Source organism: Uloborus diversus, chromosome 5 (assembly GCF_026930045.1).
Source record: "Uloborus diversus isolate 005 chromosome 5, Udiv.v.3.1, whole genome shotgun sequence".
In the NCBI taxonomy this organism is placed as follows: Eukaryota; Metazoa; Arthropoda; class Arachnida; order Araneae; family Uloboridae; genus Uloborus; species Uloborus diversus.
Window position 1 is genome coordinate 165,294,874 of NC_072735.1, and position 26,771 is coordinate 165,321,644.

At 35.2% G+C, this 26,771-nt stretch overlaps 1 protein-coding gene across 1 annotated transcript in view; it reads right to left on the bottom strand.

The window, feature by feature from the left end:
* Positions 1 to 26,771, bottom strand: part of LOC129223448 (calcium-binding mitochondrial carrier protein Aralar1-like) — a 76,781-nt gene that overhangs the window by 43,143 nt on the left and 6,867 nt on the right. Inside the window, 4 exon segments of the mRNA XM_054858065.1 lie at positions 21,013 to 21,151; positions 21,240 to 21,386; positions 24,131 to 24,270; positions 26,481 to 26,596. Of these exon segments, the coding sequence (XP_054714040.1) occupies positions 21,013 to 21,151; positions 21,240 to 21,386; positions 24,131 to 24,270; positions 26,481 to 26,596 (542 nt within the window).

Below are 26,771 nucleotides of genomic sequence, written 5' to 3' on the forward strand. Positions count from 1 at the left end.
TAGGCTATATTTGGCTTACTTATGGGAGAGGCTTCGGAGGCTCCCCCCTCCCAGTAAATGTTTCAGAATTGTAGCTATTAAAACTGAACTTTAGGATAGTTTTGTAAAGATTAGGGGGGAAAGGAAGATATTTGAGGGCTTTCAATCAGAAATTCTGCGAAATTGAAGTCTGAAAAACATTTACGTTGTATTTGGAGATGTAAAGGTCAAGTAAGCTCTTCCGAGAAGAATGCCGAAATGGGAGCATTTTATTAACGCAAATTTAGGCATTCTTTGAAGTAAAGGGAAGAAGAGAGTGTGCTTGTGGGTTTTACCCGGAAATTTTTTAAAATTGAAGCTTCAAAATGTAATTTTGAGGCATAGAGTTTCGGAAATCAAGCCTTTTTTTTTCTAACTAATATCATGAAAACGTTTAGGCAATCTTTCATAATGTAAAAAATGGAGTGGCGGTCGCTCCCTCGCCCCTTTCGAGACGCCGCCATTGGACAAAACCATGATACTGTAACCCAGATATCAATTTACAATAGGTTACACATTTTTGAGATCACTCTCAAAATTCTCGGATTAGTTTCAATCCCCCTTCATCCAGATACGAAAGAAGGTACGCTGGTTTAGGCTATTAAAACTAGGGAGCTCCAAGCGAGGACAGGGCCTTTTCATCGAAATTGTTTCTTTAACAGAAAGTACACCGAATTTAACGAAGAGCTAAAATAATTTTAAATGTTCAATAAACAAAATACTTACATGGAATTTCAATTTGGATGAACTGAAATGAGAGTCGAAAAACACAGCACAATGCCAACTCGCGAGTGCAATTTCACTCGAACTATTAAGAATGGTTCATGGCCCCACTGGTGGGGCCATGAATGGTCTTAACTGCGACCATCCGAATGCATTGTAGTTATTAATGAACAGTAATTTCTAAAATTGGAATGTATGCTAGTGGAATAAAACAAAAAAAGTTTGCTAAACGAAATATGTATAAAATTAATTCAAAGCGCTATTAGCCTTGAACAACACCACTCTAGAAACAATTGTCTTTATTGTGGTGCTGCCTTGAAACGAGTGCAACAACACAATAATTAATGCTCTCAAGTTAAATCATACAAAAGGCTTTACTTGAGATCTTAATTAGTCTTCTGAATCAACAAAAAACTATTGAATTTAAACTCCACTTCACATTGCCTTTATTAATGAAGCACGTTTCGGTAGTAATAAAAACGGAGCTCTCTAACCATTTCTTCAAAAAAGAGGGTAGTCGATTTTACAAAACTTAAATCTTGTTGCTTAAAAGAAAGAGTACTAAAGCAAAGTGAATTGTAAAAACGAACGATTGTAGTAAATGGGATGCCTATTTTAAAATCTTGCGAACTAAAACTTGCAAAAACATAGAAATTAAACCTTTATTTTGTTTGTTGATTTTGTACTATTTTAGAAAATCCCCGAACACCTCCCTCTACATTCACCAAAGATGGCCTAAGACTCCAGTTTCAGAATTTTATCTTAACAGTCGATCCCTTCCTCTATATTTACATCACCAAACACAACCTTAGAGTTTAAAAAATCTTCCAACTTCCTCTCTCTTGAGTGACACAAAGATAGCTTAAAGCAGACTTCTTAAAAATTCAGATTCGAAAAACTTTTGAGAGAAAGCTCCCTAATCCCTTCCCTGAATTCACCAGAAGATGGCTTGAATTTGCGTTTTAAACGTTTTAGTTTCGGATTTTTTTCTAGATAGAGAATATAGTTTTATTTCTCCAACCTTTACATCACCAAAGACAACCTAAAAGTTGAAGGCAGCAGTTTCGAAAAATTTTTGGGAGACAGCTTCCGAATAATCTCTTTCTTAAATCACTGGAAGATAGCTTAGAGTTAAACATAGCTGGAGAGTTCTATGCAACCCAGCTTTAAAATTTCGGAGGCAACTCACGAAACTCTTCCCTTATGCTCACCAAAGATAGCCTATAGTTGCGTCTTTAAGGCTTCAGTTTTGGATTTTTTCTATAAAGTGCTCGATCAAATCTTTTCCCCTTTCATCTTGATTACCTAAGATAGCCTAAAAGTTTTAAGACTTCAGTTTCTATTTTATTTTATTCATTTATTTATTTATTTATTATTATTATTATTTTTTTTTTTTTGCTAAAGAATTTTTAATGCACTCAAAGATCGCCTAAAACAGATTTTCTAAAACTTCAGCTTCAAAAAATGTTAGAGAGAATACCTTTAAACTCCTTCCCCTAAGTTCAACTAAGTTAGCCTAAATTTGCTTTTGTAAGACTCCATCAGCACTTTCCTCCTCCTTACCTTTTATCACCATAAGTTTTAAGATTTCAGTCTCAAATATTTCTCTGGGGAGAGCCCTCAAATTCCTTCTCTTTAAAGTCATCCAAAGATAGACAAAAATTTAGTTTTTAATGCTTCAGATTCGAAAATCTTTAGGGTTAGAGCAGCTGAACCGCTTCTCCAAAGATCATTAAAGACTGCCTAAATTTGCGTTTTCAAGACTCCAATTTCATAGTTTTTTCAACAAAAAAAAGCACCTACCCTACTATAGTTACTTCATAAAGCGCATTTTAAGACTTCAGCTTAATTCAGAACAATCCAGGGGAGACCCCTCCCCCCCCATCAGCCTTCTCCAAACTTAAAAAATTGCGTTTTTACCACTCTATTTTCGAACGATTCTCGACGCTTTCAAAAAAATTTCTAAAAAAACGCTCCCCATCACCTTACTCTTCACCACCCCGAGAATATCCTTAGATATTCAAAGATAATCATTTTTAACACTTCAGTATCGGAAAATTGCGGACTCACGCTCTTTACGAGAGCAGCATTTTCTCGCAAGCATACTACTGCTGAAGCGAAACTTACCTCGATTCCTTCCTCCTCCAGAGGTGGATACAAGGGATGGTCGGGGGTCCTAATGCTCCCCCCCCCCTTAAGCCATCAGCAATATTATTCATTCACCATTATTGCATAGTGATTATAATTTAATAATTGTATACAAAATGGATATAAAATATCATAAAAACATATTGTTATACATTGTGTTAAAATACTTTCTGAAATTTAATTTATTTAATTATTATTGATTAATTTATTTTTTATAGGTATAGGTCAGGGGTTCTCAAACTTTTCCCACTTGCAGCACCCTTTAAAGAATCAGATTTTTTTCACGGAGCCTTAGTCTATTTCTATTATATGCATATCGAAATTCTCTCCTAGGTTTGGAAGCCTTATTGAAACAAATATATGACCAATGCAGAAACAATGCAGATTTTACTGGAGAATGAAACTGTAAGTTTTGTTTCCAAAATGTTCGATACGGAGTTTTCGTATTACGGAAGATATCAAGTCTAATGCCAAGTCTTTTTTTTTTTTTTTTTGACACTCTGTAACATGTCACAATCAATCTTTGAAAACGTGGTTGGGATCGTTTGCTGTAAATTTTGCAAATCACGTAGCCCATGGGGCATGAACTCACGATCTTTGATGCAATACCATAAAAAATTGCTTGGAGTTAGGTCAGGAGAGAACGGTGGTCATGGAAGGTGACAGTCATCATCAGAAGCTTGTCAAATTCAACGACTAGGAAGCTCGTTATTAAGGAAATGGGGAATGTCTGTCAGATAATGGGGTGCCCCCTCTTGTTGGAAAATGAATGACCATTGATCGTCACATGTTACAGCAAGTGACAGAAGAATTAGGCCTGAGACTTGATACCTGCTGTATTACAAAAGGTTCACATAACGAAACATTTGGGGAACAAAACTTGGAGAGTTTCTTCCTCTAGTAAAGTCAATGTTGTTGCTGTATTGGTTTCTTTAACAAGCCTTCCAAACCCTGAAGGGCATTGCCACAAAATCCGAACACTTTACAGTACCCCTTGCCAATTGTTGCAAGGGTATTCCTGTAAATGCTGTTAATAATGGTTAATTGATTTCAAACCTCGAAATAAGCAGTATAATGACTTTTTAAATCAAGCCTGCAAAAAAATACTTCGACATAACTTATGTTTCAAGAACATTTATCCGTTATTGTTTGGGAGTCAAATGTCGAACTATGTCGGTTCTACATCGACTGATTTTTTTGTGCATCTTGGGCCACAGATTTCGACAGGCGGCGTTGAGCGAAAGAGTCCGTGTCTCTTGCTCTGGATAACCAACCAATGTCTCCTCCCAAGGAAAGAAAATTATATCTATAATAAAATATACGTAAAGTAAGCTTTTTTGTAGCATAAACGACATTGTATCGTCATCGTTTAGCCAACAATTATGATATCTTACTATATCGTTCCACGTCGTCTCACCGATGACGTGACTGATATTTGCCGTTTTTGAAAATTGGATTTTAAAACCTAAAAACCGCGGAAATGAAAGAAAAAAAACGCGGAAAATCTCTGATCCGCGGAAGATTTTCATCTCTGTTATATGCACTAGATGTCAAAGAGGGCCAAAATTTCCGATTCTACATATGAGCATTTGCAAAAAAGGGTTTGTAATATGTGCAAAAATAAATAACTAATTAAATAAATAAATAAAACTAAAGTTTAAAAAAAACTTTGGGTTTTTAAAAATTGAAATATTTTTTATTTTTTGCATTGAAAAAATGGATAATACTAGGCTTGCCAGATTTCAGGAATGTTCAACCGAGCAGGGCCGGATTTAGGGGAGGGCAGGCGGGGCTACTGCCCTGGGACATCCACAACAAAGGGGCCCCCACAAAAAAATTTCCAAAATATCCTTTCACTTGTGAAAAATATCGGATCTATACACATATATCCAAATATTCGGATATATATCAAACTATCGGATATTTTCGAAAATATGATGATCTTTTCGAACCCTGATTAGGGGCCTCCACTCCTTCGTTGCCCCGGGACCTCCACACTTCCAAATCAGGCCCTGCAACCGGGACACCGGAATGCCTCCCCCCCCCCCCCGCTTGCGCTGCGATTATTCAAAAGGGTACACACCCCTGACTAGTTTTTAGAGTTTTATAGAGTACTTCATTCTCATTGAATAAATGATTACTGATTAAGAGCTTAAAACCAAGGGTAGTTATGAATGACACAAGATAAACTTAAACATTTTATTTCTCACATGCTAATATTCATAAGTTACTTTAGTAAGAAGAAATACTTTGAATGAGGAATAAACATTTTAACATTACTGTGGTTTTAATCTTGATGTAAATATGTTTACAAGCTAATCTGAGATTAATTTTTTAAAGCACAAAATAATAATCCTAAATAATCCTTTACAGTTAATTATTTTTAGACTTTTTGGTCATCTGTAACCAAATTTATCTTTTTCTGGGACGTGAAGTAAACCGGCCGGGAGACCGGGATTTTGTCTTAAAACCGGGAATGTCTTGGCCAAACCAGAAGTTTGGCAAGTCTAGGTAATACTAAATTTGAACATAAGTTATTAATTTTCAAATAAGCACGCATAACAAACCTTTAAAGAGTTATTTCTTTTACTTAAAATTTAAGAAAATTATGAGGGTAATGTAATGGGACCCCAAATTAGTTTCAATTTAGGATTTCGATTGCATCGTAAACAGAGGCATATGCACGGACTATTTATTAAGTCAATAGAGATTTTGACTTAAAAAAACATAATATGAATGGAAGTTTATTATTTTTTTAAAACAACTTCATTAAAATTAGTTTTGATAAAGCTGTCAAGCTGAGAAAACTTGGAGAATGATTTCTGGACATCCTTGTAAATTAAATATTGGAGTTCATTCTTTTATAAAATTTTTAAAGCGAACAGTACAATATTATCACAAGTGATTATTGTAAAAAAAATTCTTAAACTAAAGAAAAAAAATATTAAGAAACAAAAACTTCTCTTAAAATAATTTGTTTTTGACTCTGATTCCAAACATGATCGCTGAAGACAGTAAAGACTTTTGTAGTGAGACTTAAACAAGTCCAAACATTAGAGGGCTTCAAGTTCTAGAATAATTGTGAAATAAGTCTGTTTTTCAGAGAAAATCCGCGTAGATTAAAATTTTTTTTCTAATTAGCTAAAAGTCTTGTCCACCTAAAAACTGTGGGATGACATAAAAAGAGGGCAGCCAGGGCCCGATTAAGATATTGAGGAGGGCTAGGCTAAATACTTTTGGGGGCTCCCTGTATTCAAACTTTATAACTTTAGCAGTTGGCTGAAACAATTTTAGTCATAAACTAAAGTAATTTCTGCCATTTGGGGGCCCTAGGCCAGGGTCTAGTTGGCCTATTCAGTAATCAGGCCCAGGGGGCGGAGAAGGCAGGGTAGTAAAAAGTGCCAAACTTTCAGAAATTTTTTTCGAAAGGAAGACGCTGATAACACCATGTTATTGGTTATATGAAAGAGAAACAAGCAAACGCATTATAGGCGATTCCATTACAGCCCGCCAAAAGGTAACTCACAGCCCATTATCCCTTCCCCTCCATACAATGAATCTAATCCAGGAAACTTTGATTTCCAACAATATGTAACATGAGTGCCCACAGAGTACATGTCTTAAGGTTCCAATACCAACCTCAACAATGTACTGTGTTAATGAACATCTAGATGGATAATAGATAACACAGTTTCAACCACCCCATCCCTATCATAATAACAATAATAACGAACAACGAACGAAAGAGGGTAATAAAAAGAGGGAAACATATCTTTTTCGTTAATTAATTGCATGTATGTTTTCAGGGAAAAAAAAGTACTTTTAGCACCTTGTTGGCAGCTAGGGACTTTCCATCGACAGTGACAAAATGGAGGACACAGAGCTTCCCCCCCCCCCCCTCCTTCGCCAATCGGATGATAGAGTTCCGAATTTTCTATAGTTTCTTTTTTTTTAAATCTTTACATAGTAAAACAAGTGCAATCAAAATTTTTCTCGGGGGAAGGGGGGCAATTGGCATCCTCCGGGGGTGGGGTACTACCCCCATATTGCTTGAATTTACGAAAAAATATTTTTCAGAATTTTTTTTGACTAAGTGCTATGACCTAAAAAAAAATTCCACGAAATCCATATATATGGAAAACCAATCAATGTGCTGACATATGACATGATCAGTGTAAAAAAGTTTGAAAACTTTATTCATATTTTAGTTTTATGGGGGGTAACCCACTTACCCCAGTGACACACTTCCCCCAACCAACCCTAATCCAAAAAAAAAAAAAAGCATTCCAATATTAGCTTATCATCATACAAGAAAGAAGATTTTGTGGTTATTTGTTTCATTAAAATTACACAATTGCACAAGCCTTTATTTAGTCGATAGGCAAAGGATTTTTGATCCATAGGAGTTAATGTCATCAATAAATTAGTGCTCTCAATTAATGCAGCCAATTCACGATAACTCGAAGTTTTTATCAAGTCCCGACTCCTTTGTCTTTATTTCTATGCTAATTGTTCTCAATATCTCAAAGTTAACTTCCTGTAACTCCAAGTTTTTTCAAAGATGACTCAAAATTTATTTCGAAAGAACGAAAAAAAAAAAAGAAACAAGTGACTATGAGAGAAAAAAATTCACCTTCACTTGCAATTCCTGCACAATAGACCTCTAAAGCAAGAAGAGCACCTGTTGAGCCAATGTGAGATAAAGGAGTTACATATGAGGAAATGAGTTGAGTTACACGTGAGGAAATGAGTTAGCTTGTTTTCCTCTTTTGTACTGTACTAATTACACTTTGCCATGTTGCTGAACTATGAATTTGCTTTTAAGCTGTCAAGTTCTCAAGTCAACTGATGGTACCTTTATTCAAACGCTGACCCCAGTTAAGAAGCGTTCCCCTTCATTCTTCAGTTTGATCATTTACTGATAAGTTCCTGAGAGACAGAGTGAGTTTTCTTTACGCTTAAAGATCAAGTACTCTGTCGATGATATTAAAAGAAAAAGTGAAACTTCTAAAGCGGTAGAATCCATGAATCCGAATTTGAAACAAATGAAGATGTGCATCTTTCCTGAAGCAAAATCAGCTCTATTCAAGAGGTTCCAGCAGTATCGAAATCAAAACCATGCTTTTGATTTTTTTCTCTCAACATGTTTGGTTAAACTGTGCATATTGTGCTTAAAAAGTTCTGTAATTTTGTCTGCTATATCTACATACTAATTAAAGTATTCAATGTTTTTTAATATTAAAATGTCGATAACCGAAACTAGCGGTATGTCAAACTTCCTATAAGTCAAAGTTTTTCATTGGTCCCTTTAGATTCGAGTTATCACGAATTGACTGTATATTCAACCTTGATGAATTTCTCTTTCAAATAGCATTTTCTTCCTGAGGCAAAAACGCTGCACATCTCAAAACTGCTTTCATTTCTTTCATCACCTAGCACGAGTCATCATTCCTCAGTACCGTGCCCCAAGAAGCAGTAGAGATGCTCTCCATGGCGGCCCCACCCACGTGCCTTAACCTGGCTCAGGGTCGATCAGGGCACTTCGGCACTGATCAGGCACACAAGCATAAGTCTACTATGGTACAAAATCAAAGGAACGAAGGTGTTAGTCATAAGAACAAGAATGCAAAAAGGGGTCACAAAATATGAGTAGCCACGGATAGTGAAAGAATGCGTAACCTTTTTGACTTTTCATCTCTCGCACATAACTTTTCAAATATGATTTATGTTCCTTGATTTCTAACTCCTCACAACTAAGTTAAACAAAAAAAAAAAAAGGAACGTAAAAGAGCATTGCAAGCTTTGAATAAATTACTAAGGAAATATTTGCCTTTTCCAAGAGTTTATAGAGAATCTTAAGAAATGACTTGAATATTTTTGCAATGAAAAGGAAGATCGCCGGAATTTTATGCCAAAGATTTTGGACGAAATTTATTGTGTGATTGTTATTTTGCTACTTTAAAATTGCACTCTCCACCCCTGTTGATGGACGCTTACCAGCTTACCAACCTACAAAGATTGCTTGGCAATCTCATTTAGTTCACGAAGATTTAAATTGTCTATTAGGAAGAAAAGTTTAAACCAGTTGCAAATTGATTATTACCCTCCCAATAAGAACAGGTAAAAAGTCCCACCTCATTGTGCGTCAGGTTTCGGATGGGGGGGGGGGGCATCTAACATTGCTATTTTGAGTATTTTTTCGTAATTTCCAGAGTGCATTTTAAGTGCGAATATTATTTCATACTTAATTAAGGGAAAAATTAAAGGCATTTACCCTCCAAGAGAGATGGCATAACGCATCCCTTTCCCCGTAAAATGAAGCAATCCTTCCCCTCTCCCCCCACATACATTTCAAGTGGAAATATTATTTCATGCAAAATTAAAGTTGGAAATCAAGTGTGTCCATTTTCCAAGAGTGATGGCACACCTCCTCCCAAAGCTTTAGCCACCCCCCTCTAAATAAAATAATGCCACAATCCTCCCCACCCCCCGATTCCATTTCATGTAGAAATAGTATTTCATGCAAAATTAAAATGCATTAAATCAGGGCTGTGTATCCCACAAGAATGCTGACTCACCCCTCCCCTCCTCCAAAGGAAATAATACCCTTAAAGATTATTCCTCCCCCCCTGGTGGCACGTTTGATTAAATGTTCAGAACAATTATGCTGAACATATTTTTTCCCTAATACCATATTGTTTTTTACAATATTTAAAATCAAAATACCGTATTACCCCGCATTATCCAGCATGCCGCAAAATTCACGGGTCACCAGATTTTCAATATCACTTGCCTTATACAATAAAAAATATTTGTTCAGCTTAAAAATGAATATAAGTTCTCTTCATATCCTATTACTAAAACAGTTTAATTTTGTAAAAGTACTTACTAACAATGTGATTTGTTATTTTAACAAGAAAAATATTGTTTAATAACGAATATTTTTCTAAAAATTTAATTCAAACTAAGTAAGCAAACATTTAAGCATTGAGGTACCGCCCCTAAACCAGTGCTAAAGAATTTGCCACAGTTATTAAATAAATAAAATTTTAACTTACCTCTCTACAGGAACCTAAAATAATTTATTTAAACAAATATGAACAAATCGCAGTAACGATGATTGCTTCTGAATTGATTTATTTTATTGGCATATGATTAAATCCATTAATAATAACCTACGATAAATAACAAACACATATTATATGCAACACACTGTTTTTTTGAAAGAAGGTTACTTTCGGGATTTATTTTTTTTTTTCTTTACAGTGGTTTGCTTTCTGATTGGAACTGAAGGGGAAAATTTACTTTTGTTTTGTTGCGAAACAAACCTCAAATTATCAGGCATGCTGGAAAATTCGAATTTCCCGGCATGCTGGTCAACCTCGCTTTTTTCCGGTATGCCGGATAATGCGAGATGATACGGTATTTAGTTTACGTAATATATACATGCATGCCTCAAATACGTCATCAGATTAAAATTAACTTTCAGTCAGAACTGGAGTTTTTAAAGGATTTCTCCTAAGCTTGTAACAAAAAGTTTTTGTTACCAAGATCTTTTTTTTTTTTTGGTGTCTAGAACTTTGGCAAAATTGTTATTGTTGCAGCTCAGAGCAAGCACAAGATATAAAGCACAGAAAGTCATCTAGAACAGAAGGCTTGGCTGTTGTAATAGGACGCAGATCATATTTCTTTGGTTCTTTCTCCTTCTTCTTACCCATCAAAAGTGACAATAGCTTTCCTGTATTTACAAGTGACATATACACTGCATTGCTGGCATATTTCCTTGAAACTTGCAGATTGTTACCAAAAATAAAAACCATGATAGAGAAGGTATCTTCCATCTATAATGTATACGACACCAGCTGTTTGTTTTGTGATGGTGAATGGATCCCTTGCTGCAAGTAACAATAAAGGATTTCTTTCCGTATGAAGCCAGATTCATTTTATACCGATGGAGGATAAGTACATGACTTGTTCTAAAAGTTTACATCAATTTGTTGTCCCATCCTTACTGTACATAGCATTTTGTGTAAAAATTGGTTTGGGTTTAAACATCTTTACAGGTAGTAACTGTTCTCTTAGCAAAAGCTAGAGACTTAACAGCAAACTTCTTTTAGAAAGAAATGCCACTAAATTTTTTGCCTTCATTATCCTTTTATGTTACAAAACCAACATTAAAGGCCTCACCACAACTCACCTTATTATCAGAAAACGGCCATTATCAGTGAGCAATTACTACTACTAACTTGAGTCAGTACCAGTAAAGAGGGAAGAAAGTTCTGGTGGTGTTAAAAACAAATTGTGATCTCCAAACTGGGAGACAAAAACCCGCAAATATTTAGCATTCTACTATTGCATTGCTCATTGCTTACATAGAGACTTGTTCTATCTTTGAGTCACTACAGGTTCTGGACCACCAAAATTTGTCACTGCTTTGGACTGTTAGGTACCCTGGTGAAACCCAATTATCAATTTTTTTTATTGCATAATGTATTCAAAAGTTTCAAACAGTTTTGCAAGTATATGTGCACATATTTAGCATAATACACATAACCAACTACATTCAAGAGATGCAGCTTGGTGTTTGCAAACGAGAACCCTATCAACTTAGAGGGTGCAGAATTGCAGTATTTTCAGTCTCACTATTGGCGATTTCGGGTCTAACCCCCCTTGCGGTGATAACAAAAGATTGTTGAAAAGTTGAACTTAATTAATTAAGAAGGAAAAAGGAAACTTCATAGCCAAATTTGAATTTTTTTTTCGGGGGGGGGAGGGGGCTTGACATAGATTTAGCGGATTTAGTTTCTGCTATCATTCCAGCACACTTAACAGTTAAATAAATCCAGTCACAACTAAATTGGTTTTCTGAGCTTGATTAGATCATTTTAGGTAAGCCTTCTGATGTTACAATATCACTGCGACATTTTGTGTTTCAGAAAGGTTTAAAAACAGTTAAAATTCATGAACTTCACTAGAATCGTTGATTTTAGAATGCAAACCACAGGGTCTAACCCCCCCCCAAAAGCGATGGCACACCCCTCAAGTGTTAGAGTACCCTTTCAGAACCCTATTTAACGCCAGAATGACCGATATAACGCCAGAATGACCTATATAATGCCAAAACCTGTATAAAGCAAAAGCTCTGGTGCCAAGGGTGTGCGTTATAACCGTTTTCTACTGTACTTTCTAATTATGGATATTTTTCAAATTATTTTTTCACACCCCAATATTACGTATAACCCCGATTTGGCGTAAAAAAGTTTCAGACCCAATGAATTCGTTGAATCGGGGCCTAAGATGTATACAACGTTGGAAATTCAATTTGAAAATCAAATTATCCAATAGTTGCGATTTTTAAAGTGAGATTACTTAAAAATCCCATTAAAAAAAAAGTTGAATAGGATTAATTTGCTCCCCTTTAATGTTTAACTAACAGAAGTTGATCAAATCCTGTGCTTTCAATTTTTGAAAGCTGTAACTTGAGTTTTTTTTTTTTTTTTTGCTTAGTCAAAAAACTTTTCTTGACAGGGTGCGGTCCTCCCCTCTCCCAGGTGACACTCATCTGGTGGGTACCACCTCAACTTAATCTTACAGTGTATAAAAATTGTAATACAGGGTCCATTATGAAAGTAATGAGCATAATGTTATTGTGACGCGACGATAGATGGCAGCACGGTAAAACTGGATGGGAAATGTGGTGCGGGATATGCCCTTTCAATGCATCCAGTCGTCAGTTGCTTTCGAGCAGTGTGAGCGGAGATAAGTGCCTCCGCTTGAAGTATGTTTTCAACTTTTGTAACATATCGCAATGGAGCATTCGCTTGAACAATGATACGCCATAAAGTTTTGCGTGAGGTTTGGAAAAAATGCAACCGAAACATTCCAGATGCTGCAAGAAGCCTTCAAAGACAATTGCATTTCAAGATCACAGTCTGGGAAGTGGCACAAGGCATTCAAAGAGAGCCAGGAGGAGGTCGCCGACGAACCCCGTTATGGATGTCCCCCCCCCCCCCCGGTAATCCCTCACCACCTTACAGTCCCTACTTAGCTTCATGTGACTTCTTTTTGTTTCCACGACTCAAGAGAGAGAGAGAAGAAAGGAAAACATTGGGGAACCTTGGGAAACATCCAACACCATGTTACAACGTTCCTGAGAGGCATTCCCTTGGAAGAGTTTCAGAATGCCTTTCAGGCGTAGCAAACACGTCTCCGCAAGTGCATTGATGCAGGAGGAATGTATTTTGAAGAATATTGAACATTTGTACAAATTACGATAAATAAATATATTTTGCCAGTAAATTCTCATTACTTTCATAATGGACCTTGTACTTTAATTCTGAAAAATCTTGTGAATAATTAACCCCTAAATCTTAAATTTTATCTTAAAAATTTCAATGAAAATATTGCACTATATTGCGGGGAGAGGTCGGGTACATGTATGTCGGGAGCAAATTTTACTCAAAATGCGGCAGTATACAGCTTTGTACGAATAGCTTTTACTATAGCTACATTTCTTGGCTCAATTTTTAATTTTAGTTTTATTGGCATCTTTAGAATTAACCTTAATAAGAACATTTTAGGATTAACTACAATTATTGAGTGTTGTAACCAAGAAATCATGTACTGATTTTCTTTTGAACTTTTTAGTGATAACCAAGCTCTCGTAGATCAAGTCTTTAGATTAAAAAAAAAAAAAAAAACATTTATATTTTATCCAATCTTTTGGATTTGCGCTTTCGGGCCAAGCCAACACTTATTTGAATTTACCAAGCACCCTCAGAAGTTTCCCGACTTGCTCAAGCGATTCATACATTACTTTTACTATCTTATAATTGAGATTGAAGTAAAAAATACATTACTATTTTTATTTGAAAGTGATTACTTCGGAAATGTTAGGCAACAAAACTGTTAGCTGACAGTTGCTATCACTTAAATAAAGTTAAAAAATAAGTTAACTAGGACGTAGGTAGCTGTTACAGAAAGCTCGATAAACAGTCAAGCCAACTGGCTGCCACAATGACAAGCATTTTCTTATTAGCAGCATGTAATCAAATTAATTGGTAGTCAATTTTTTAAAAAATGCAAAGAGAGTCAGTGAAAATTATAGAAATAAAAAAACCCGGAGTCGGAGTGGTTTCAAACAACTCCGACTCCTTTACCCTAAAATCAGTTCGACTCCACAGGCTTTGACTGCCTAAAAAGCAGTCAAAGATGGGCGTATGCTCTCTTCTAATTGAAACAGTATGACACCTGCCTGCTGTCTCTCATTCATTTTTAAAGGCCTTAGTATCAATATAAAAGAAAAATGTCAAGTACTTTCTGAAATATATCATAAACTTAAATATTCTGGGGTATCTACAATTGGATAACAAGAATTGTTGCTGCTTCCCAGCAAATTCAAAAGAATAAAAGCATCCTCGTTTTGTTTATTCACAAAATAAAGAAGAAAGAGTAATTTTCTGAACCATATGTTTTCAAGAATGGTTTCAAACTTTAGGTTTTTTTACGCTTTAATGTTCCAGGAGACAGAAGAAAAGAGACATACAATGAGAGGTTACTGTATTTATAACTAAATACACATTTAGGGACTATCCATTATTGACGTCACACCTCTTTTCTCAACACCCCCCTCCCCCCATCCTGAGACAAAGTGTCACACTTCACCTTTACTCCCTCTCCTCCTCTTGTCACACATCACACTACTTTCTTAAGCACGTTGTGGAAATCAATTATGTGATCTTATACTTCCTATCATCCCCTCCGTCTCTTCTGTCAAACTTACAGAGCTGCCAACATGCCAGTTTAAACTAGTATGTTGTGGCCATCACGAAACTTTCTTCTATATTTTTCCTTTTTCTGATCCCTCCCCATGCTTGACGAGGAAGCAATATTCCTAACAAAAACAAAATTACACATGCAAAAACTTGACGACCATCCCAATGTCTGAATTATTGTAAAAACAAAACAAAGAGCGAAAATTGAAAGTTACTTTAAAAGCCTTACTTGAATTAATTACAAATATTTTATTTATTAACAAACATAAGATGGCAACAGTTAAAAATTTTAAATCATTGAGATAATACTTCCGATCATTTCCATACAATTAAAATCACGAGAAATACGCAGACGACAATCCATTACGATTTATCTTTCTTATTGTTGCATTAATAAAACTATTTTTATTTGAAAAAAAAAAAAAAAAAAAAATCAACACCTCTTGGAGCGATAGGAGTCAAAATTGAACCAAAGCCTGTTTACATATGGATTCACATATATTCCAAATTTCAACCAGAACGTAGCATTATTTCTTGAGATAGGGCACTCACAATGGAAAAAAAGAACGAGCGATTGCGCTACCCCCTTTTTAGCTGTTGACACCAAAATAAAATCAGCTCTTATACCCACTAAGGGCTACTTGTCAAAAATTTTTTGTTTGATTCCGTTAGTTATTCTTGAGATACAGCAGTCACAATTGACGACAAAAAACATTCTATAATTCAACCCCCGTTTGAGCTATTGACACCAAAATTGAATCAGCACCTGCTCCTGTTAGGGGCAACATATGGACCAAATTTTGTTTGATTCCGCCAGTTACTTCCTGAGGAATAGCAAGCACACGTAACTCAAAAAACGTCCCATTGCTCCACCCCCCTTGGAGGAATTCGCGCCAAAAACCAATGGGCACAAGTTCACATAGGGGCACATATGTGTACCAAATTTCGTTCGATTTCATGCGGTAGTTTTTGTTGTAGAGCGGCCACAAAAAACTGGTCACACACAGACGTGACACACATACACACACACACACAGACAGACAGACATTTTCCAAAAATAGTCGAAATGGGCTCAGCACACCTCAAAACGTTCGAATCCGTCAAAATTCGAAATTCGAAAATTTGCACGAATCCAATACTTTCTTCTATATATTAGATATAGAAGAAAGTAAAAATCTTACAATGTACGAGGTGGCTATAGTTCTACGCTTTTTTGACCATTGTAAAGCAAAGTATTAAAATTTAAAGTATTATTATATTTTCAAATCCTTACATTTTCTTGATCTGTGGTTTTTTAAGCAAAAAAAAAAGAAAAAAAGATAATGAAAAAATTTAAAAATAAGTAAATAAATAAACTTTTTTTTCTTTGAACTTTAACTTTGAAAAGTTGCTGACTCTTCGCAGCTTTCAAAAATTGTCTATCAAATACTTGTTCAAAACAATAGTTTTTCTGTAAGTTCTTACAGATTAAAATGTTCTCCATCTTTTGAATAACATTCCAGAAACGTCTGGTCATATTTCTTAGCTTTAGACATTTAAACTTAAATGAATAGCAAACTTTCGAACACCATGTGTAATTATCATAACAAACAGATTGCTGTGCGTGATAATAGCAGTGGCGGATGGGACAGAATGAACCAGCTCTGGCATTTAGAGACCAGCCGGCCCCTTTAAGAATTGCATCAAAAAGAGGAGACTCCCCTCCGGTAGCCTAACTATGGGGTCTAGCGCCCCTGGTGAACTAAAGGAATTGCAAGCCCCCTCCAGGGTCACCCACATGGGAAGTCACTGGAGGTCATTGTGACTTCCAAAAAAGTTTTTTTGGAGCATTTTGGTTAATTGATTCGACAAATAGGAGGCAGTATTGTAATTTTTTTTCTTATTTTCTCTTTGAGAATTGTTTTCAGTGAGGTCCAATCTTCCTTCTCAGTAGATGGTATGTATGTGTCTCTAGCTCCTTTTCATGCAAGATTTTTTTTCTTTTTTCAATTTTTTTAAGCATTTTCCAATTTTATAATCAAAAAAAAAAAAAAAACTCTCTTTAAAAATTTTTTTTTTTAATCAGTTGAAATGCCGCCTTCTGGCTGCTGCGCCCCTAGTGAGAGCCGCTCCTGCCAACCCCTAATTACGCTACTGTTCCCCTCCCCCTCTACTTTTTTCAGATTAATGTAAAAGGAAGAGCGGATACAGCTTCTAGTTTCAGGAGAGAGTCGTCACTAAAAATTGAGGACTCGAGTGTAGGAGAATTTGCGTTAACAAATTTGGAGAAAAAGCATAAAGAATACTAAGACCAGTAAAAAGTGCAAATATTCGTGCAGAATATGGGGTACGGAGAAGTTTTTGGAGCTATAAGGTTCAGGTGCTCTCCTGGAAAAGTTTTGTGAAGTTGTAGGTCCAAAAACGCAGCTTTAAACGATTTTTGGTGATGGTATGGAAGGGAGAGATTCAGAGTCTTTGCATAAGTTAATGGCACTTTCCCGACCATTTTTCGAAATTGAAACTTGAGAAGTGCTATTGCTAGATCACTAATTATGTTAAGGATAGGATGGCTGTCTTTGGAAATTCTTGATAATTTTAAATCTAACAGTGTATTTTTAGTTTTTTTTTTTTTGGCAATGTTAATGAGAGCAAAAAATCCGATTCCCCTCCCCTTTCTCGGGAAGTTTTTTAATTTGTTGTCTTAAAAATGCATTCTAGATGACCTTCTGTAATGCTAGAGAGTGAAGAGGTTTGGGGGTGCTCCCCAGGAAATTTTTCGAAATTGAAGTCTAAAAATTGGGTTGTAGGTCTTCTTTGATAAAGTCAAGAAGACCGACAATTTTTCAAAACTGAAGCTTGAAAAACTTTATTTTAGTTGACTTTCAATGACGTGAAGGGGAGGAGTTTTCGGGAGATCCCCTCCGAAATTTTTTCAAAATTGAAGCCCATAAAATATTATTTAAGACGACCTTTAATGATGCTGGCGAGCGAGTTAGGGACACTCCAACGAAAAATGCTCAGATTTAGCTTTTAAAATGCAGTTTTCAAGCGATCTTTGGTAATGTTAAATAGTTCTTTGGTTTTTTCATAGTGAACTTTTCAATTTCCAGCTTAATGTTTGTACTTGTTTGAAGTTAAAGCGTTTGGGATTCATTAAAATAATCATTTAACATTTTGTACTGATGTGGTACTTTTCAGTGACACCGTACGTCTTAGTTTCCCAACTTTGTTCTACTTTAAAATATCATTCCTCCAGAATCTCTGAATAAAGTTTTGGTTTACTTTTGTTTAGTACATTCAAACACTAAGAACTACTGGTGCAACTGCATGCAATCAAACTGGTAATCACGCCCGATAATCACGTCCAGAGACTGCAGTTTCGTTCCTGTTACAACTCATCAGTCTGGAATAGTGAATAACTGAGCAGGAAGCAGACATCATTTCATTAAAGCAGAGAGCGGCAACAAACTGAAAGATAAAGTAAATTTATCTCACCAGCAAGTATCTGCAGCATGGTGCGATACAACTCATAAATAGAAGGCAAAGCTTGTAAATGAAGGTTAGCTCGTTTATCGACTATTCCAGGCTGATGTGTTCTAACGAGAACAAACTGCAGTCTCTGGATGTGATAACCAGGCTGTCTGGTATATTGCATGTTGTTCTGCCTTAGACCATCTTTAGGGACAGCAATTTACTGCTAAACTGGTGTAACTATTCATTACAATACTTTAAATTTCCCTTACTGCATTTAAACTTTTTTTCTATTTAAAACATTCTTCGCTGGCCTCGATGAAACTGTCATGATTACTTATCTATTCATTTCTTATTGTATTCAGCTGAAGCTTGCCATGGGTTTTTACTACGTACTGAATACTTTTTCCATTAAAAAAAATGTTCAAAATACACATTTCAGCGACCTTCAATTAGGTAAATTATAATAAAGAGTCGTAGATATTCCTAACTAATATTTGAAGGTTTAATTGTTTAATATTCCAACGTCGCATTTTCTTCTAAAACAAAAAAATACTTTTGTCACTGGAACTCCACGAGTTACTTTTAATTACTTCAATTTTTTACTACTGAGAACGTTTAGTTTGTTTTTCTTTTTTGTTTATCACTAAATTAAAATTGGCAGCCTCTTAAGGCTAAGACTCTACCTTGACGTGTTCATTGTCCCCTATGAACCAGAGGCAGCTGTTAGGGCTTTAGAAGATCCTGGACAGTTATGCAACAAAATTATTATTATTATTATTATTTTTTTGCTATTCAGTTGTAAAATTCACTGCAGCCCAAACAGAGGTGGTCCACCGACCAAATGCCCGACTGCTTGCGGGCCCCATCTGCCCCTGGATAACAGCCAGACAGAATGCCTCATGTGCGATGTGTAACGCGCCAGAGATTTATGCTTAGCCCACGCCCTACAGTTGAACATTGCTGGAAAACCCCACTAATCACATTGGTACTTATTTGCTGCTTGGCCGCAAAACATATAGTTCTGGCTGAACTGCTTTGACACCAAGATATCGTGCCAAATGTTGGCTTCAAATGAAAGTCTTTAGGAGACGAGTAGCACAGAGAGTAACCGAAGAGAATTTTTGCGCTTTTCAACGTCGTTTACATCATGCCTTTAGGGATTGCTCTCAAAAGTGTTGGAAGTAAAAGAAAATTTCAACAGTTCGCACTGTATTGTAAAATTAAAACCAAACACCTAAAAATTGTACAAATCATCCATAAGATCGTACAAAACATCCGAAAATCTTTCAATGTATGCAGCTATGAAAGTTTCTACAAAAATTCCTTTAGGCCCTGTTTATGCAGCTAGATTCATCCCGGCGTCAACCCGGCTTCGCGAAATAAGGCTGTTTTATGCATCCAACCCGGCTTCAAGCCGCGTTCAATGCAGGAGCGAATTCCCTCTACCTACATTGAAGGATTATTGGCGGATTTTTCCCACAAGAAGTACAATTAAAAGTAATTCCTGGTAATAAAGTTCTGTACATGTGTTTCGTCAATAAAAATTCTATTTTTAAATGAAATTGAAAACCAAAATAAAATAAATTAATAAAAAATAAATCAATTTGAAACAATTTTTTCAGAAAAAAAGTATATTAAAAGCATATTTCGGAACAGTTGTGAAAATTTTGGAGGATGTTAGAACCCTAAAAACTCACCCCTTAAGTACGGCCATGATATTGACAATCACAAAAAGGCAAAAATTTTAATTTAGAAATGGATTTAGAAGATCCAGACATATTTTTACACGATTGACTGATTAATGCTAGTTCTCACAATGCTGATCCTCAGTCGAAATTAGTAAAAGCGGTTGCATTTGTCACAAGCTATTTTTGATTAAATTTATGAAATTCAAGTAATTAAAAGAATGAAATAATAGGATTCATATTGAAATATAATATATATATATATATTGACACACAGTGTAGTTGTGATAAGTAATTAACTGATTATGCCCCAAATTATTTTCAGAAAAGTTCTGCAATGTGTTTTTTAATGCTCAATTTAACTATAAAAAAGACACACACACAAAAAAAAAAGGATATTCGCACATGGACTGATGGGAATGTAAAGGAGAATCCACGATTTGACAAAAACGGGTCTTCTCATCAATCCGGCTGCAATCCCCCTTTTATCCACCTTCCGCTTCAACCCGGTGTGAAGCCGGAGTGTGCATAAACAGGGCCACAGAGTCAAACTGCAGCATCATTTGTGGACAGCCTGTTTTTTTTTTTTTTTGGGTGTGTTGTGTAGTTGAAACAGGTTGAGATGCTAATGAGATTGGATTAGCAGGGATGATTATACTGTAGTTATAAAATTTATCAAAAAAAAAAAAAATTATTATCATTTAAAAAAACTGCTACTTTGAATTTATTTACAACAAATTGGAAATTTTTGTTCGGGAAAAACATAGGTAGCAAAGCTTCTTTTTCTTTGCGTTTTTCACTTTTCCCAATTCACTCAAAAAGCCAGAAGTCGTACAAACCAGGGTTTCCAAGTTGGAAGAAAAAGGGAAACTTTACAACCTTCGACTCGGACTCCTTTACCCCAAAATCAGCCTGACTCCGATTCAGAAGCCCTGGTTTATATGAAACTTAAAAGGGAGAGAATTCATTAAAAACTTTTTTAATATTTTATATTTTATAAACAAACATTCTCTTGCGGATATTTGGAAACCTTTTTTTTCTTTAAACTTTTGAAATTACGGTATTTTTTAAAACAATACAATGGAAAAACAACAAATATAAAATCCCCCAAAAATGCATTAGCAACTCACCAGTGGGTCATAACCTTAAGTTTTGGAAAAGCTCTCACACCAAAAATCCCAAAATGTGAATTTCAATTGAAAGTGACTTACCTTTTGTCACTTCTAAAGCAGTATTGTTTTTTGTGAAATTTAAATAAACTTTTTTTACAAGCTCCATGTTGTTTAATAATGTGTTGAATGCCATGAAATAAGGAAATGACACTTGATGTCCAGCAGTTCCACCAGCAGCCTAGTTAAAGTGAATAGAATTAGAATACTTCCCAAAAATAATTAACACATTACAAAGAAACATTTTACGGCGATATATTAATACTTACAGCAACTAAGTTACGTTTAACATCTTCACTCAACAAATGGCTCTTTACAGACATCATAATATTACTGAAGTCCATGGCAGATATGAACCCTTTTTTCTGCTTGTCATAAGTTTTGAATGCTTGAATAGCATGCTCTTCATGAAAGTCCTGGGGAAAACACAGATCTTTACATATTTATTAAAAAATATAACTCAAATAGTGATTTTAATAAAAGACCAAGGCGTGATGCAGTGAGATGTAAGTGCATGTAACAAAAAGAAATATCTTTAGAAAAACAAATTAAATATTATGATCATATATTTTTATTTACTAATTATCAGGGCTGCAGAGTCGCAGGGAAAATGAGACTCCGAGAGTTTTAGAGCCTTAGACTCCGAGTAATTTACCCCGAAATCAGTATGACTCCAACTACGCAAGCACTGGCAGAGTTACCCACTTTGGGGGCAAATGACAGACTAACTCTTGGAATTTTAAACCTTCGACCCTCAACTTTTTTACCACAAAATAAGTCTAAGTCCAGAATGTATATCTTGATAATGTATAATACCATGTTAAATACACTGGTAGACAATTGCTATTGACGGATTGCAGTATCAGCATTTGCAACCACAAAAAGGAAGGCAAGGAAGAATGGAAATTAGCATAAGTTTGGGATACAGTAAGACGTATTGTGCATATACAAATTTTGGTTTCAGGACGTTGTTCGTCATGTGATAGCTCTGTTAAGCAATAAAAAGTATTTGGCTCGTAAGACCATTTTTGTTCAAAGGCAGAGTTTGACAGGAAAGAATCAATTGAGGAATTTGCAATTTTTGGTATCTATTGACATTACTTCGATGATTTTATGGGTAGCCGTAATATTGAAAATTTGAATACAAAATTGAAAAAGGGCAGAAAATATCAGATGTTGCCAGGGAGTTCAAAATCAGCCACAGTGTTGTTTTAAAGCTTTGGAATATATTTCGAACAAATGGAATACGTTGCAAACGTTACAGGGAAGGTCGTGTATGCATTGCAACGTCAGCAGAAGATAAGTACATTGTGCCAGCAACAAAAGAAACCGGGGCAGCACAGCTTCCGGGGTAGCAAACCAGTTTCTTGCTGCTACTGACAAGAAATTATCCCGAAAAACTGTTGCCAAACGTTTGCATGTTGTGGAACTATACTCATGTTGGCTTGTTTTGTGCATCCCATTGTCTCGAAGTCAGTGTTTTGCCGGTTTTGTAATGGTGTCGTCAGCATCACAATTGGAGGGAAGTCAACTGGGCTTGTGTACGACTCTCAGATGGAAGCAGGTCCAGTCTGTTGCCTGATAGTGGATGACAATTAACCTGGCATGAGAGTGGTACAACATACAAGCTGGCAAACATAAGAGAAAAGGACTAGTATCCTACAATACTTAAAATACACCGCCAGCTCAGTTATTCATTCCCAGGACTGCAGTTTCGTGCTTTTTAGCACTCATCAGCACGGAATAGGAATCACATGAGCTGGAGGCGAAAAATCTCTTAAGGGAGCCAAGAGAGCCAAACAAACTGGTAGCTAATGCAGAATTAGCAAACCAGATGAGCGACCGCAACAATGGTGTGGTTCAACTCAAAGATTGATGGCAAAGTTAAGGTATTTTGTAGTAAGTTACTGCCCTAAAGCCAGAGCTAAGACAGAAATACTTAAAATACACCGCCAGCTCAGTTATTCCAGTTCTCAGTTTGAATAACTGAGCTGGCGGTGTATTTCTTTGCGCTTTTTTCGGCGGAAACTAAACAAGCGAGCTTGTACAATAAAGATAACCTACAATAGATGACAAAAATGGAAAAAAAGGAGAAATGAAAAATTTGCATTTACTGCCCTTTACCTGCAAACGGTAGTACTGTTGTACTGTGGTTCTATTGTATAGATAACGGGAAAGACACTGAGCTAAACAAAAGTTACTGAATATATTTTTAGTAAGTTACCGCCCTATAGCCAGGGCTAAGACATACATGAAATACACTGGCACTCGGTCTTTCCAGCCGAGGACTGCAGTTTTGTGCTTATTAGCATTCATCAGCCCGGCATGGAAAACCTCTTAAGGAAGCCAAGTGTGCCAAACAAACTGGTAGCCAATATAGAATTAGCACTGACCATGCGAGTGACCGAAGCAATGGTTCGGTTCAACTCGAAGATTGAAGGCAAGGCATGGTATTTTCAGTAAGTGATCGCCCTATTATAGGGCAGTAACTTACTCGTTACACATCTGGTCACTGTTAATGCTATATTATCTACCAGTTTGTTTGGCACTCTTGGCTTCCTTAAGAGGTTTTTCACCTCCAGTTTAGTCACTTCCCATGCTGAGCTGATGAGCGCTAATAAGCACAAAACTGCAGTCCTCGGCTGGAATGACTGAGCTGCCAGTGTATTTCATGTATTATTGAATATAGTTGGAAGTGATTTCCAAAACAAGCTCTAATGGATTTAGTTTATATTTCATTCTCCGAGAAAAAGACACTTTGGCTCTCCCAGACTCTTTAAAGCACTTTCATGAAAAAGTAATTGTAGATTCATTCACAAATTTGAAAATTATTTTTATGCATATCACACCCCTATACATTTCAAAATGCATGTCTGGTACTATTATTACCTTTATCAAAAAAAAAAAAAAAAAAAGCTTTGGGAAATATGCTTAGATAATGGAATAGGGATTCTCTGTACTTAATGATCAAATTTTTGTTTCATTATTTATTTCCACTTAAACAGCAATGTAAAATGTATTTGAATAAATATTTATCACAACAGAGACAAATGTATTTTTTTTAATCACCAAATTAAATAAACTACCACATTTTGTATACAAAGCTAAAAAGATTTATTGAAAAAAATATTCTAAAGAAAGACACAAACAACCGACTCACGTGAAGTAGTTGGGTAAATTCACCATAGTTGATTTCTCGTAGTTTATCACCACCAAAATGTAGTCGAAGGAATTCACTGCTGAAATTGAATGGTAACTTGAGATGAAGTGTAGTGTGCTTAATGATTTCTTCAAATTCATCTGCAGGAGAGAAAAAAAGATTTCTTAAAAAAAGATTGCATACGTTAGCCAAATTGAAAACCTAAATAATAAAAAAACTGCTTCCAGATTTTTTAGAATTAAAAAAAAAAAACATACACACACACAGGTGATTTTGATTTCATTTACTAAGGACAGATTCAGTGTAATAAAGTAAAATTAATTTGAATTAAATGCAATTTTGACATTTTAAAGCACAGTCAAAGAGCTTGTTTTCAAATAATATTAAGTTATTTTTTTCCATTCTTGAAGAAACGCATATTTGTTATATAAGATTTAATATTGAATTGAAGAAAAACGTACTCCTTCCTAGTAATCTATTGATAATGTTAACATGAAATTTATACAGTTAATAAAATTCTGATGGTATAATTATTTCAAAATGAAAGAAGAAAAATGATTCCTAACATTTTAGGAACAAACAAGTAACAAAATGAATGGATTTACCTCTATTTAAAAGTAATTCAAGCTTTTTTTTTTGGGTAAATACAGCATGAATTTTAGACACACAATTTTGGAAGGTAGTTAGTTACCACAAATCTTTGTTTATAAATGCAATTTCTTTATGACTATCATTTTTAATTATGTTAAATGCTAGATGTACAGTTGCAATATTGTTAATAAAAATAAAAACATTGGTAAATTTGTTGCTCCTCAGTTTTAAGTAATTTCAAAACCTGCTTTTCTTTTCTTTTTTTCCCCCTTTACTTTTAGGTTTTATTTTAGAAGTTATAAAAGTTTTTTTTTCTTCTGTACCTCTATGTGAAACAAACCACATGACCTCAAAAACAGACGATTTGTTAGCTTAACTTAATCCGTTTGGGCATAGAACTTTCTTGTAACCTGATTCTTTTCTGAAAAAAAAAAAAAAATATTCAATGGTTCCTCTGCTACCTATTCCCAAAAAAAAACCTAATATTGTCTCAAATTTGCATCAGATGTCAAACGTACTTTAGGCAAAAGGTGAAAAAGGATAACTACTGGTCACATTACCATAATAAAGCTCCAGACTAAGCGGTTGCCAGTCACCAATCGGCAACCATTTCATTCAAAGTAGGTAACAAAAAATAAAGTCTTAGTCACTAAGTGGTGACCATGTGTATTTTTATTTGTTAAAAATTATATCGTATTTCGTACTACAACACAATGCTTCCAATCCTGAGACCTTCAATGCCTCATCAACTCCACCTTGGTAACATATTTCGGAGCAAACTCCTTTTTTTGTCACTGCATACTTTTTAAAAATGGCTACCAAAAATTATAAGTGGTTACCATTTTTGTGACTCCAATAGCCAACGGCTACTGCTCAGAATTCCCAGTATAGAGTTTTATGTAGTAAGTTTTAAATATATGAAATTACAGATCACAGCTATAAAACAGTTGGAAAGAAGAACAAACAACACACACTGACACAACATGGGTGGTTTGAGGTGGAAGAGTGCTTTGAAAATAATAATATTAGCTTACAATAATTATAAGCTTGTTAGAAATGAATGCTCATTTGAAAATGAAAAAAAAAAAAAACCCCACAAAATAACAATAGCCCAGTAAACCAACTTCACAGAATCAAGCAAAAAAGGTGAACACTGATTCCATGTACTATTTTTTCGGATCTAAAAAAAAATGAAGCTTACTAATTATCATAATAAAACTAAAAGATTTAAATTCTTTTTACATTGTGGATAAATGTTGTTATTCTTGATGCAATTCTTTGGGATTTTACTTTTCCATCTCATTTGAATTGACAATGGCTGCAGAACTGATAAAACGTTTCTCACAGGGGGAGGGGGGGGGGGTCAGCTGACCCTTTAGCCTTACCTGCCCCCTGAATCCCCCCTTAGATATATCTGATTGATTTAAAACTTCAAAGTTCATTTCAGCAGGAAGAAAATATATACAAGAACATTATTTAATAGCTTTAAAACATAAATATTACCAATTTAGTTTATCCGATTATTTTTGGATAAATGTATGTAACTAAATCATTCTTGTCTATACTTGTAGAACTACAATTTTGGATAATCAAAGAAATTAACACATAAACCATTGGATGTAACCGTTTCAATGAAAATCATTTAGGAAAAGAAGCAGCTTTTTACTGAATGTTTAGAACTTATGATATATACGGCATGCCATTTGCAGTTTTTAAAAAGTATCAGAAAGAATGAAAGAAAATATTTTCTAAAAATTACCAAATGTAATTGATCCTGAACCATTAGTGTCAAAAAGCTGAAAAGCTGTAATATACAAAGCATCAGGACGACACAGTACGGCTTCAAAAGCTTGAAACTCCAAAAATGATATAAGTCTAAAAAAAGAAAAAATACAGATTAATATAATTTAACTAGAGATGGCACAAAGCGCAATTTGGCCTAAGCACCAAATACCAAAACTTCGACCAACTAATGGCCAGAGCTTGTGACGTGACAAATCAAAAACCAGCGATAACGTCGAAAAGTGTCAAAAACCTGACGAAAACTCGA